The sequence below is a fragment of the Lycium barbarum genome, chromosome 6 (genome assembly GCF_019175385.1).
Source record: "Lycium barbarum isolate Lr01 chromosome 6, ASM1917538v2, whole genome shotgun sequence".
Lineage (NCBI taxonomy): Eukaryota > Viridiplantae > Streptophyta > Magnoliopsida > Solanales > Solanaceae > Lycium > Lycium barbarum.
In genome coordinates, this window is record NC_083342.1 from 136,575,551 (window position 1) to 136,591,032 (window position 15,482).

A 15,482-nucleotide genomic window follows, 5' to 3' on the forward strand; every position below is an offset into this window, starting at 1 on the left:
TTGGTGTGAAAAATGAGGGTGAAAGGCTGAAATTTTACTTAAATAACCATGGGTCATGGGCCTAACCCGGTTTGGGCCCGAGTTGGGCCTAACCCACTGATCTTTCGACCTTAAAACGTCCATATCTCCTTGTACCGACGTCACCTGGGAACCCACGACCTATGATTGGAAAGCTAATTCAATTATCTACAACTTCTATTTCTTAGTATTTTTCCAAATTCCAAACTTATAATACCGTTTTTGCCCCTCAAAGTCAGGTCACCCGAAAACGTTTTCTTAAAAATATTCGTTTCGAGGGCTTCCACTTTGATTTGGCCCAAGGGTCCTTCGTGAGTTGTGTTTAACTTTACATATGTGATTCATATAACTTGTCACATGTTCCAAAAAAAATTCTTGACGTGTGGGCCCCACCTCAGCTTACAAATAATCTGACGTACAAAAATACAGGATACAACACTATCAATGTGAGTTTAAATTATGTAGCAACAACATGATTGTCAATTTTTTGAGGAAGCACGTATCACGCTCATGCTCTAATAATGCGGGATATAACAGTTATTGCGTGAATTTGTCAACCGATTCCAAAGGGAACGAATGGAGCTCCCTCGGGTTCCGGAGGAATGGGCTGCACAAGCTTTCACAAAGGGGCTCAATCCACGGAGCTCGACGACTTCGTTCAGATTAAAGGAAAACTTGCTGGAATACGAGGCTGTGACCTGGGCGGATGTCCATAACCGATATGAGTCAAAGATTCGGATGGAATATAACCAACTCGAGCTTCTCCCGAGGCTCGTAAATATGAACAAAAGTTTGGAAAGACTAAGGAAGAACTAAGAACCGGAGGATAGATCATCGAGGGAAAAGTATCGACCATATTCTCATTCGGAAAAACCAAGCTTCAGGTCGGGAAAATCAAGGGTCGGCCCGAGTCATTTCTCTGGTCGAGGAGATAAAAGGGACGAGCGCCCGTCGAGCAGTCGAGGTCTCTCATTCAGGAGCGATGCCGAAAGCTCTGCCAGCAACAAATACTTGCCGAGGATATCGGAGTAGAACTTCAATGTCAACACTTCAGACCTCGTCTCGGCTATTGGCCGTATAGCAGATATAAGATGGCCGAGACCACTAAGGTCGGACCCGGGCCAACGAGACCCGAGCGTAATGTGTGAATATCATAGAACTCATGGACACAGAACTGAAGATTGTCGCTAGCTAAGAAAGGAGGTGGCTCGGTTACTAAAGAATGACCATCTCCAAGAATTGCTAAGTGAACGAGCCAACCAGTGGAACCTCAGCATATAATCAACATGATAATCGGGGGTACCGATACCCCACGAGGGCCGGTGATGAAACGGACCAAGGTTTCTATTGTGCGTGAGAAGCGCAGCCGGGATTATTTACCCGAGGGTTCCATCTCTTTCAGCAACGAGGATACAGAAGGCATCATCCATCCGTACATTGATGCATTGGTAATCTCGATACTTATTTTTAAAACTTAAATTAAACGTATTTTGATTGCCCAGGTAGCCCAAGTACTCAGCGGGTTCAACATGGCGAGCGAAACCACAAAGGGGGAGATCTCATTGCCGGTAAACATTGATGGCACTATCCAGCAAACGGTGTTCTACGTAATCGAAGGAGATATGAAGTATAATGCATTGTTGGGTAGACCTTGGATACATAGCATGAGGGTCGTGCCGTCGACATTGCATCAGCTGCTGAAATTCCCGACCCCAGAGGGAATAAAAACCATCCGAGGTGAACAACCCGCTGCAAGGGAGATGTTCGCGGTCGAGGAAGCGACACCTCAGCCTAAAAAATCGGATCAAATTGAAGAAAATTCAACCAGGGGAAAGGACACCAAATAGCAACTAAAGCACACGGGGTTGGATCCGGGGTATGAAGAGGATGATTTCGGTGTACCCAGATCATTCGTCATGCCGGATGACTCGGATGCAACCAAGTCAACAATAGAGGAGTTGGAGCAGATCACCTTGTTCGAATATCTACCGGACAGAAAGGTATACCTGGGCACGGGGTTAACCTCGAAGCTCAGGAATAAGTTAATTGAATTTCTTCGAGCTAATGTCGATTGCTTCGCATGGTCCCATATAGATATGATAGGTGTGCCACCGGAAGTAACAACTCACAAGCTCAGCTTAGACGGGAGGTTTCCCCCGGTGAAGCAGAAGAGAAGGCCCATGGCAGAGGCAAAACACGCCTTCGTGAAGGACAAGGTAACGAAGCTTTTAAAAATAGGCTCTATCCGGGAGGTAAAATACCCGGACTGGCTAGCTAACGTAGTAGTGGTGCCGAAAAAAGGTAATAAGTTTCGAATGTGTGTTGACTATAAAGATTTAAACAAAGCATGCCCGAAGGATTCATTTCCGTTGCCTCACATCGATAGAATGATCGATGCGACGGCCGGGCATGAGATGTTAAGTTTTCTCGATGCTTACTCCGGGTATAACCAAATCCGGATGCACCCGGAGGATCAAGAGAAAACATCCTTTATTACCCGGTATGGGACTTACTGTTACAATGTCATGCCTTTTGGATTAAAAAATGCCGGTGCAACTTACTAACGCCTAGTTAATGGGATGTTCGAAGAACAAATAGGGAAAACAATAGAAGTTTATATTGACGACATGGTGGTCAAATCCCTGGAAACAGAGGACCATTTAAAGCATTTGCAGGAAACCTTCGATGTACTCTGCAAGTATAACATGAAGCTCAACCTGAAAAAATGTGCCTTCGGTGTCCGGTCTGGTAAATTTTTGGGTTTCATGGTGTCAAACCGGGGGATTGAAATCAACCCGGACAAGATCAAATCCATCGAGGATATTGAGGTGGTGAATAACGTCAAAGGAGTGCAGAGGCTCACCGGAAGGATAGCGACACTGAGTCGTTTCATAACGAGGTCCTCGGACAAGAGTCACCGCTTCTTTTCCTTACTGAGGAAGAAGAACGACTTCGTTTGGACACCGGAGTGTCAAAGAGCTTTACAAGAATTAAAAAGGTACTTGTCCAGCCCACCGCTATTGCACACACCAAAAACGGACGAGCAGCTTTATCTCTACCTTGCTGTCTCCGAGGTAGCGGTAAGTAGCGTTTTGGTTTGAGAAGAATCAGGTACGCAATTCCCTATATATTATGTAAGTAGAACTTTGGGGGCTGTGGAGACCCGTTATCCCCACTTGAAAAAATTGGCATTGGCATTGGTAACTGCTTCTAGAAAGCTCAAGCCGTACTTTGAATGCCATCCGATATGTGTAGTGACCACTTACCCCCTAAAAAACATCATGCACAAACCCGCTAACTAAATGGGTCGTAGAAATTAGCGGATATGATATCGAATATAAGCCTCGGACGGCCATCAAGTCCCAGATCTTGGCCGACTTTGTGGCGGACTTCACCCAGGCTAAGGTCCCCGAGGTTGAGAAAGAACTTCTGCTAACCTCGGGGAAAGCTTCGGGTATTTGGTCGCTACACATGGACGGAGCCTCGAACCTCAAAGGTTCCGGGCTAGGAATCGTCCTTAGAACCCCAGCGGGGAATGTCGTTCGACAATCCATTAGAACTGTTAAATTGACTAACAATGAAGTCGAGTATGAGGCTATGATTGCAGGTTTGGAATTAGCCCGGAGTATGGGGGCCAAAATAATCGAGGCAAAGTGCGATTCTCTTTTGGTCGTTAACCAGGTGAATGGCGTCTTCGAGGTCAAGGACGAACGGATGCAAATGTATCTGGAAAAAATCCAAGTGATACTACATCGGTTTAAAGAGTGGACCATGCAGCATTTACCGAGGGAGCAGAACAGCGAAGCCGATGCATTGGCCAATTTGGAATCTTCAGTCGAAGGAGAAAAGATCAATCCCGGGACTATGGTGCACTTGATGAATTCGACGATAGAAAACGGACATGCTAAAATAAACATAATGGGTTTAACTTGGGATTGGTGTAACAAGTACATCGACTACTTGCGAGATGCAAATCTCCTGAGGGACCCAAAAGAATCACGGTCGCTAAGGACAAAAGCTGCGCGTTTCTGCTTGGTAGAAGGCCAACTGTATCGACGGTCTTTCTTCGGACCCCTGGCCAAGTGTTTGGGTCCCGGAGAAACAGAGTATGTGATGAGAGAGGTACACGAGGGGACCTGCGGCAACCATGCCTGAGCTGAAGCCCTGGTCCGAAAGATTTCCAGAGCCGGTTATTACTGGAACCGGATGGAGGAAGATTCGAATAATTGTGTTCGAAAATGCGACGGGTGCCAAAGATATGCCCCGATGATTCATCAGCCCGAGGAGTTGCTGCATTCGGTTGTGTCACCTTGGCCTTTCATGAAGTGGGGAATGGACATCGTTGGTCCACTGCAATGGGCACCGGGTAAGGCCCGTTTTATTCTATTTATGACTGACTATTTCTCCAAATGGGCCGAAGCGCAGGCCTTCGAAAAAATTAGAGAGAAGGAAGTCATTGACTTCATATGGTACCACATCATATGTCGTTTCGCATCCCGGTAGAGATAACTTGTGATAATGGTCCTCAGTTCGTGGGCGGCAAAGTCAATGATTTTCTCGAAGGGTTGAAGATCAAGAAAATCGTATCAAATCCATACCACCCGTGTGCGAACGGATAGGCGGAATCCACGAATAAAATAATAATTCAAAATCTGAGGAAAAGACTTGAAACGTCAAAGCATCACTGGAGGGAAATACTACCGGAGGTATTGTGGGCTTATAGAACCATATCGAAATCAAGCACGGGAGAAACACCTTTTTCGTTGGTATACCGGGCCGAAGCCCTCATTCCCGTAGAAGTTGGTGAACCGAGTCTTCGATTCAGGAGGAGTCAAACGAGGAGGCCATGGCCCTAAAACTCGATCTCACGGATGAACTTCGCGAAAACGCGTTGGTCCGTATTGCAGCCCAGAAGCAGAGAATGGAGAGGTACTATAATCAGAAAGCCAATTTTCGGCATTTCCAAGTTGGGGACTTGGTGCTTCGGAAAGTTACCTTGAACACCAAGAATCCCAACGAAGGAAAATTGGGTCCGAACAGGGAAGGACCGTACAAGATAACCGAGGTATGAAAACATGTGTTGCACTCTTTTCCTTAGTATGATTTTGTCCCAAAATGGGTTTTCCGACAAGGTTTTTAATGAGGCAACAAGTACAACGTGTTACTTGACAAAGACAAGGACAAACGCCCGGAACTCGGGGTCACGGCCTATGAGTGGGGGCTTAATAGCGCTTACCCGATCTTGCAGCTCGGATAAGCGCTAGGGGACTATTATACCCCGGTTAGTTGAAAACGGAGGAGCTCAACAAATCAAAACCAGACCTTCTATATTTGGTTTCGATGTAAGGACCAAACGATCAGAATGAATCGTGTCCACACAATATTTGCTACGGCAAAACCAAGACCGGACCTTTTGCATTAGGTTTCGATGTAAAGACCAAACGATCAGAATGAATCATATCCATTTAGTATTTGTTGCGGCAAAAGCAGAAGGAAACAAATTCTCATATCATGTATGTACAAAATACTTACAATACAAAAATTTATCGAAAGTTCGAATTACGATATTTCGGATATCTTTTTGTTAAACACCCTACCCCGGTGATTATCGCCTTATTTTGGCATCGTTTCATTCATATACCCTATTCCGGGCACTACGGTCGAAATTCGACAAAGGCAACAAGGTCACAATGAACCGAGCCAAAATCTTTCAACTCCCTCGAATGGGGATTGCTACATCAAATTTTGCTAAGGCTGTAAACAATACCGGCCCTAAAAAATAGACGAAAAATACTGGCCTTAAAAAATGCCTATCGTGATTCGGAGACGTCTGAATTCACAAAGCATTGGATAACTCCCACGGGCAAAAAACTTCATCAAAATTCCGGAAAAAAAGTACCGGACGAAAAGAAAAGCTGATATTTAGGCACAGTCCGAAATACTGACTCCGAGTCTGCATGTCCTTAAAACGAACCGACAATTTGGGCAATAGTCATAACAAACATCCTACAAAAGAATAAAGAAAAGAAAAATGCATCTTCCATTTATACAAAGGTTTTTACACCGGGAACCTCTACAAAAGCAAAAAACAAAGGCTAAGTACAGGCCTAGGTCTATCCGGTATGGCTGGATCCGTAGTGTTCGGACACTGTCCGCTCGGAGTCAGCATCGAGGGCTCTTTTAGCTTCTTCCTCGACCCTTTTAGCTTCGAGTATCAGGCCGGAAGATCCGCAAAACCATGCCTGGCTTGCTCAAGGGTGATCCTCCGAGACTTTCACCATTCATACTCCACAGATATCGTAGTATGAGCCTCGGCGGCCTCCATGCTCCGAAGGGCTTCTGCCAAATCGGCCTCAGCCTGGGCTAATTTTGCCATCATTCATCCCGATCTTCTTCGAGGACCCTTTGGATTTGAGTGGCCGACTCGAGCTCGGCCTGGAGAAGGTCACTAGCTTCGGCCATCCCCTCGAGTTCGGTTTTCAGCTCATCACATATCCGGGCTCGGTCCTCTGCTTTCCGCTCAAACACCCTCATCCGCTCTTTGTACTGGGCACTCTCAGATTCGAGCAGCCGATGTCTTTCGGCCATGCTCGTGGCATCAGACTTAACCGAATCCAGCTCCCCCCGGAGTTGAGAGATGGTAGTTTCGAGCTCACCAAGCCTTGAAGAAAAACGAGCATTGTCTTGGCTAAGGCCAACTTTGTCCGCTTCAAAAAGCCGGTTATTTTCAACCATCTCGGCCAGCTCATCCTTTAATCGAAGATTTTCGGCCTTCGTCGCATCGAGCTCGGGTTGGAGGTTGGAAAGAGTAACTGCTCGGTTCAGCTCATCCTCTTTCACCCGTAAAAGGTGCTGAAACTTCTCCGTTTCTCGACCTTGGGTATCCAGTTGGCCCTTGAGATCGTCAACCTCTTACTTGGCACGGACGAAGACTTCGTTAACAAGCATCACACTCTGTAAAAGAAACAAGTTAAAACTCGGATAAACGAGAAACTAAAATTCTCAATGAATTATGCAAAGGATGGCTGATAAACATACTCGATTGCCCGCGTGCATGCCCTCGTTAATGAGACACTGCCAGGGGACTCCATTCATCTTCCATTTGTCCGAGTCCGAGACGAGCAGCCTCAGGTAGCTTGCTACTCCCACCAGGCGAGACAAAAAGATACAATCCTCGGGAACGGTGATTACGGCCGATCTGTTCCTCCTGGGTTCCACGCTTGGGGCCGGGAAGACACGCACAGGCTATCCCTAGCTCCAGTCTCGGTGGTCCGGCTAGCCGCCTTCGTGGCTCGAGGGATCGGGAGATGTCCGGAGCCAGCAGCTTCGCCGGTAACAGGAGGAGTGTCCGAGAACATGTCATCAAACTCATCCGAACTTGAAGCCGGAGTTGGAGAACTCGGAGCGGCCTCAGCAGTTTCGGCAAAGGTAGGGATCTCCGAAGTTGCAGCAGTCTCATAGTTGGGAAATGGGACAAAAGCCGTTGGAACTTCGGTCTCGGGGACTGGCTCAGTTCTTTGACCGGCTTCGGCGTCAGGTGCCTTCCCGGATCTTCTTGTCCTTTGCAGGGGGGTTTCTTCGGAAGAAGCATCACCTGCAATATTACCGTGGTTTCGGGCGACCCATCGGCCATGAGAATGGAGTCCCCATGTCCGAGCTTCGTGGGTATGTTGGCTGAGGAGAGCAGTAACCCATTCGTTGAGGTTCCGGACAGCCGGAGGTATCCAACCCACGGCTAGTATAAATAAGAGGACAAGTAGTGAGAATGTGGAAGAACTGGAGTTTGACAAAGCATTCAAAAGTAATTATTAGAAGAACTGGGACTTACGATTATCATTCCACCGCTCCAAAAAGGGCATGTAACTGGCCGGAATAATGTCCTTGGTCCTCACCCGGACATAACGCTCCAACCAGCTCCGGTCTCTGTCTTCGTCCATTTTTGAAAAAATCGGATTCCGGCTACGCTTAGCGAGTTTTATTACACCGCCCCGGAACAACCTCGGGGAGTATAACCGTATGAAACGGGCCAGCGTGAACTCCTTTTTCGTATTATTGGCCAACAGCCGGAGGCAGGCCACGGTCCTCCAAATAATCGGACCAATCTGGGCCAGGGTAACGTTGTAAGTCCGACACATATCTAAAATGACCGGATCGATCGGGGGGTCGAGCTTGAGGGTGAAAGGATAAGTATAAACGTACAAGAAGCCCTCCCGATGGTCGGTGACTGACTCATCTGGTGCGGGGGCGAAAACTTGAACCGGATGGTTATCCCATCCGCAATCGGCCCGGACTAAATCGCGTTTGTCCTCAGTAATGGACGAGGGGTACCACCTTACATCAAACCCTCTATCGAAAACCAGAGAAGATTTCTCGACCTCGAAATCTTTGTTGTAGTTAGGTTTGGACGGTACAATGTCCAAGGCAGTGGGTTCGAAGGTGACCTTCCCCTTGGGTTGAGAAGTTGGTTCGGTTCCTTGAGAAGAAACCGAGGGAACATCATGGGAGGTGGTTTCGGTGTTAGCAGACATTTGAAAATATGGAAAAGGAGACTGGGTGAATTCAAAAAAGAAGTTAAAAAATAGGAGGGAGAAAACAATCAAGAAAGAATTCGAAATGGCAAAAGAGTAAGAAGAAGCAGCAGCAACACACTCAACAAAAATGGCTAAGTGAAGAAGTTGGCAAAGTTGTTTCATTTCACGTAATAAAAGAAATGAATCAATGAGAAATATGAGATGAAAGGTGATTAGAAGAAACGAAATGAAGAGGTGAAATGAAGAACTGAAGATGATGAAATAGAATGGATCGTAAAATGAAAAAGTGAAGTGGAAGAAGACATTATATAGACATGGGATCGAGGCGGTTGCAGATCCCAGCCAACCGGGGAGTGCCACATGTCCCATAATTAATGAGAAGTGACCTGAAATGACGTGCGTTACGGCGGTTGTCAGAGCTGACCGTCCGGTGTGAGACACGTGGCTGATGACGGAGGGACGTGACGCAACTGTTCCCGCCAAAATGAAAAGATAAGAACGAGCATATGAAACCACCGGTTTTTTGATTCATCCACTTCCCGTTACTCCGGTAAACTACGGCCCGAAAAGTGTGGGGACTATCTGTATACGGTAAAAATCGGATATATGCTAAACCGATAAGACCGGAGACCGAGGGAAGAAAGAAGCCAGCACGAGTATGAAGACTTTCTTTCGGGACCGAAGGGGTGCTTGAACCGAAAAAAGCGAAAGACATTGTTTGGTCCGGTTTCTCCATGGCCCGGTTGATCGTGGTCGTTGGTCCGGGTAATCCGTTACATAATTGTCACGCGTCAAGACCGTTCTGCCACATTGTACTGCCAATCGTACGGGTGTCAGACCGTACGACCAACCTTATCCTTTTAGGGTTTTTCTTTATTCAAAAGGGTTTTATGTTTATGAGGCCCATGAGGCAAAAACTATAAATAGGGGTCATTACCCTACTTTTAGGGGTTGGCTTCTTGAGTTCTAGAACATTTGTAATAGCAAAAAATATATAAATCTCTCCCTCTCAATATCTGATTTTTGTTCGGATTTATTGTGTTCTTTAGATTTGTTCAATCAAACGATATTCAATATATTGGCACATACGTTTAGTGTAAATCATCGATTACTATTTAGATTATTCATATTTGATCCTACTCCATTTTCTCTCAATCAAAAATAGATTAAAGTTTAACCACATATCCTATACCTCACTCATAAATTTAATTGATTATCCAAATTTGGGGTAAACAACCACTCACCCAGAAAATTAGCCCAACCTCAATCAACGTGTTTTGTCACCAGGCACCTTCCAGTCGAACAGGAAAGGAAAAAAAAACTGAAATTAGTCCGTACTGGGACACCAACCAAAGAAAATTTATCGATTATATATTATGTGGGAAAGATTGCAAAAGATCAAGTCGGTCGGAACTTGGGAAAGAATTGATGGAGACATCTAAATGAAGAATTACGATGCACTTGGAGAATCAAGAAAATAGCAATAGCATTAAGTGTCCATAATCAAGTTAAATCAAAGTAATCAATCAACTATATATGCGTCATTAATCCCAAATTAGTCACAAACAACTTTAATTTAATCGTCCACTAAGAATCACATATTGTATTTCATTCGATTCTTATAATCATCCACTACAGAAATAACTTTTGTCATCCACTCAGAAATGACTTCAATTGATCATTTTTTTTTTATTTTCACGTTTTAGTTTTCTCTTTATGAAATTTTCAATAGTAAAAAAGATTTTGTTTGCATTTAAAAAGTTAGTAAGTTTTCATATCCAATCACTACAATATGGGGTGCCAACGAGTGTACAACTAATTTTTTTAACATACCAGTGTAAGATGTCGAACAAATATGACAATTGCTATTTTCTACGATCACAGACCCTAAAATTTCAACCAAAGAAAACATTCAACCAGAATGAAGCATAAAATATCATCTATTCGTCAAAAAATTAACCAGATATCTTGAAGAATGCATGCATATAAAGACAGGCAAACCGTTCAACCTGGACCTTATCAAGGCTTAAATGCGCCTTTACCAATAGATTAGACAAGTTAGATGTACATATCTGTCTTTTGTAAAGTAACTAGAATTTGAGATATGAAATTTACCTACTTGTAAGTCTTTTGTCAAAAACAAAAAACAAAAACAAAAAATCTGGCCACCATATTTTCCTGCATAGTCGGACAAATTGTACTTCTTTGATACTCCAGATCTTATTAGAAGAAATAGATACAAAGCCCGTGCCAGCAGGGGCAATCTTTATTAGTCCTATTATTAAAGCTTACTTTGTTACTAGGGTAGTTACTGCCATAAATCATAAGACAAGTTCGTTTGAGCCTATTAATATAGCACGAGTGCCTTGAGGCCTAGGAAATCACAACAGCTTCATGCAGTTGGCTGTGATACTAGGTGCTCCTTAAGTGTATTATCTTTGTTTGTCTATGGTAATAAATTCACATTGATTACCAAAAAAAAAAAAAAAAAAAAAAATATAGCACGAGTGCACCTATACATATACGATACAAGTTTCAATCAACTGCATGTATAAATTGTGTTTGTTTGTAAAGACGAAACACATTAAATTTGGAAGGATGGTTTTATAATTAAAGTACAAGTAAAACTTGCCAAACATTCAATATTTGTTATCATGAAAGAGTAGAAAATATTATCAAGGTTATTTTGTTCATATATTGTACTTCTTTGATTTGTTGGTAGATACCTATAAGATCCTTGTACGCTTTTCTTGACGTGCTTGAATATCCAGTCTCCATTACTAAGTAAGGAATTTGAATTCTAAACTTGAAAATGGATGAATTCCTAATAGGGAGCACTTCTCATGTAATGAATCACACATGATGCGATTCCAAATCAGTAAGTACCAGATACCGGATGGTTAAACAAAAAATAATTATTTCAAATAATTACTTGAAATAAGCAATTGGACAGATTGACACACAACAACTGAATAAATTATTCCACATTTAACCAAACAATGACCTCAAACCTAAACCGAAATAGTCACAAAAAACAGAAAAAAACAAATTTTAAGAGAAGATCCAATTCAAGGATAAGCCAGAATAACACATTCAATAGCAGGAATGTCCACAATAGAGTGCCTACTAAATCCAGCAGCAGTCAGAATATGAGCCCATTCTTTTGCAGTTCTTTCTTTTCCATTAGTTGTGTGAGCCATCATTATCATATCTAGCATAAAACCAACATCCTTGAGCCCTTTTTCATTGCCCTTTTTTTCCTCAAGAACTGCCTCCACAATTATCACCTTTCCAGTGTCTTTTGGAATAGCTTTTATGCAGTTTTTCAAGATTTGAATGCATTCCTTATCACTCCAGTCATGTAAGACCGACTGATTTTTACCACAAGCAAAAAAAAACTCGAAAATTAAATAGAAATAAGGAGCGTACACAAATTAAAGGGAAATTGACATAAATAGTTTTGCACCCAAAAAGAGAGTCAGCACATAAAGTATGTATATATTATGTATATTGGCTAGAGGATGTAAATAGTTTTAGCCGAGGGCCAAGATATAAAAGTTAGAAATACTTAGCTGCATTCATATGTATATATTATGTATATTGGCTAGTGGATGTAAATAGTTTTGGTCGAGGGCCAACATATAAAAGTTAGAAATACTTAGTTGCATTCATTTCTAATATTCTTTTTCATTTTTTCTCGTTTTGTCGAAAATAGAGATAAGTTGTAAATTACTATAGCGACCAGCCAATCACCACACCATGCTCACCCCTTGTCTCTATTCCTAAAAATTATAGATTTTCATTTTATGAGACTATGAACACAAAATTTGTTGGGGTACAATATTTTTTATATTTTATATTTTGGCATAGTATTAGAATGATCAGAAAAGCACATAAAGCCTTAGTTTAGCAGAAAGTGTGTTATCTTTGAAAAGTCGTAAGTTGAGTGATCATCTTACTACTGTTGGCTGATGTTTACTTATAAGCGTTCGCTTATAAACCCTTAGAATGTATATTAAAATTTAATAAGTCAAAAAAAAATGCTTATAATTCAATTTGATCAACTTAATTATAAGTTTATTCAAAGATTCTCTTAATTTATATCTGAAGTAAATATAAGATAAATACTTCAATTTGTCTACCCTACTTACCATGAGGAAAGCAGCGTGAGCTTTGGGAACAGAATCAAACATATTCCCTTCAACATGTACAACACCATGACAATGTGGAGCAACAGACACAACATGATGAAGATCAAAGTTGATCCCACTAATCCATGGAAATGCCTTCACCAACATACCAAGAGTTGTTCCATTACCTCCACCAACATCCACTAATGACTCTATCCCTTTGAATATCTCCATACAATTATCGATAACGGCACGCATTGTCACCCGTGCATGGCACGCCAGAGCATCATTGATCAGCTTGCTATGCTGTGGATTGGTTTTCGCGTACTCCCACACATCCTTTCCATGAGCCGCACTAAATGCTGCAGTATTCCCTGTAGAAATATAATATAATCAAGTAGTTAAAAATATGTGCATTCTTAATAACTTGATCTCTCAAATAAAATGATCACGTAGTTCAATATTGTATTAGAACCGTAAAAAAGAAATATAGTATCATTGTTAACCATTCTGGGTTCGAATCTCACTAACATTAGAAAAGTATAAGATAAAGTAAGTATGCTCACTTGAACGACTTAAACTTTATATGAGATTGAAGGTGGCAAAATACTTGTTTGCTAATTTAGCCCAACAAATTGAATTAAAAATGACTCATCAAGCTATCTTTGGGTCAAGACAGATCAAATTGTATAAGCCAACGAGTCCAAATACAAACTGATCAAATCCCAGATATGTCATGATATTTGATGCATCTTTACGTAACAAGTTAAGAATAACGTATTAGCTTTCAGATTTTTCTTAAAAAGTATGAGACTGGATTGGACGGATTGAGTCATGATTTGTTATTTGACCCAAGTAAAGTTTAAACGGATTAGATTATATTTGATTTTTGCCAATTTGAACTGCCCAAATCTGACCCATCCCGATCATTTGTCAACCTTTTGCCAAAACGCGGGCACTGAGATAATGCCATGGGGCAAGCATGACTGGGCTACTTTCAAGTAGGATAAGAGCAGCCATGCTATGTCCTCCATTTCTCGTCAGCAGACGAGAAACAGGTGTTTGGGCATAGCCCATTTCACCATGTCCATTAGAGACCTCTTTGAATATTCCCCTGTTTATCAAGAACCTCATGATCCGATGTAGGGAAGAAGCAGAACAGCCTAGTGCAGAGGACAATTTGTTTAAGGTGATAGGTTCTTGATGAGTTTCCAAGAAATCAGAAATCCCCAATTCAATAGCACATTTTGCTACAGCCATTTCAGTGAAACCAAATATGCACTTCCATATATCCTCTTGAGCTTGAGACTCAACTTGGTCTCCTTCATGGATTCTTGCAACTCCGTTTGTTTTTCCCGCCATATAAAAGTTGTTGAGAAGGATAAAAATATTTTGCTATTTAGTGGTTCAACCTAATTAAGTGATTCAGCTATTTATAGAATTACACCTTACTCTAGCTACAAGTACTCCATGGTTGATGTTTTTTTTTTTCACAAAAAGCCTCAGTAAATGGTTGATGTTTCTCTCTTAACATAATTAAGAAATAAAACTGTGTTCTCTTTGATAACTTAAGTAGGTGTTTAGCCAGAAATTTCAAATAATCTTTTATTTTATTTGGAACTCATGAAGTTGGAGTTGAAAATGAAGTTGTGTTTGGTTTTATATCTACGAAGGAGAGAAGAAAACACTTTATTTGAAATTTAAGAAGATGGAATTGGAAAACAGGTTTGGAAGACTTTTCCAAATTTAGAATCCAACTCCAAGTTGGATTTGAAACTTTTATAATCAACCACTAATTTTGAAAAAAAAAAAAAGTGAAAAATTATTCCGAAAAAAAATAAATAACTCAAGACTCCTAAGTTTTTTAATTAAATGGTCACACATTTTAATATGAGATAGCAAAGCAAGTAGAGATCCTGCGTTTTAGTCTTACCCCACCTCACCCTATTAAATTATTTCAAAGAATAAGTTTTGCCCTCCCCCAGCTCATTTTTAAATATTCCTCTGCTCTGCTCCGCCCCGCTCGGCGTGACCCCACTCCACCCCATTAATCTTTTCGAAAAACAAGTTTGCCCTGTCCTACGCCACCCCATTTAAATATTCCCCTGCTCTTGCCCATTAAGAGTTTTCCTGTCTCAACCTGCCCTATCTCGCTCCAGTATCATCCCTATTGACTCATGGAAAAGAATCAAGCCTACACGAAAGGGTGTGTCGAAGACATATCAAGAACATAAAAGTGATTGGTTAAGTTTATAGATAAAATAGTCACATACGTAAATAGTTGTTACTTTGGAACCAGATCTTAGATGTGTGACAAGCCTTAGTTTTGGGTTTTGTTCCTTTTTTCTTTTTATTTAGTGTCTCATATGCGTTTCGAGTAATTCAGATTCATATTGTAAAGCCTTATTTTGAGGGTAAAATACTTTCTATTAAAGGTGACTTCATTCCCTGAGCTCGAAGACAAGACCTCTGTAGGATGAAAGAGTACTTACCGTCCACAATTTTTATAAGATATCTATAACCTTTTGCCTTGAAGGTTAAATTTTGACATTCAATAATATGTGACTCGATCATACAACAAACTTGATCTGATAATAACGTTAAAAATAAAGCAAACAACATTAACGTGTTTCTTGCGTGCATTAGAATTTCAGGTCCTTTGCATAGCTAACAGGAATTGCAGACTTGGGGCCTTCTGTCCAAGTACTGCACAGTTTTGAGATTTGCTTTGTAAAGTCTTGACTTGGTAAATAATATAGTTAGTTACCCAAAAATAAAAAATAAAAAGAATTTCAAGTCATTG

General features: G+C 41.7%; 1 protein-coding gene across 1 annotated transcript; it reads right to left on the reverse strand.

The window, feature by feature from the left end:
- Nucleotides 1-11,503: 11,503 nt before the first annotated feature.
- Nucleotides 11,504-14,412, reverse strand: LOC132599364 (acetylserotonin O-methyltransferase-like). Its single transcript, XM_060312700.1, has 3 exons — nucleotides 13,618-14,412; nucleotides 12,701-13,053; nucleotides 11,504-11,920 (listed from the first exon to the last, which is right to left on the reverse strand). Exons 1-3 carry the CDS (start codon nucleotides 14,039-14,041, stop codon nucleotides 11,618-11,620), a joined length of 1,080 nt encoding a protein of 359 aa, XP_060168683.1. The 5' UTR covers nucleotides 14,042-14,412; the 3' UTR covers nucleotides 11,504-11,617.
- Nucleotides 14,413-15,482: the final 1,070 nt, after the last annotated feature.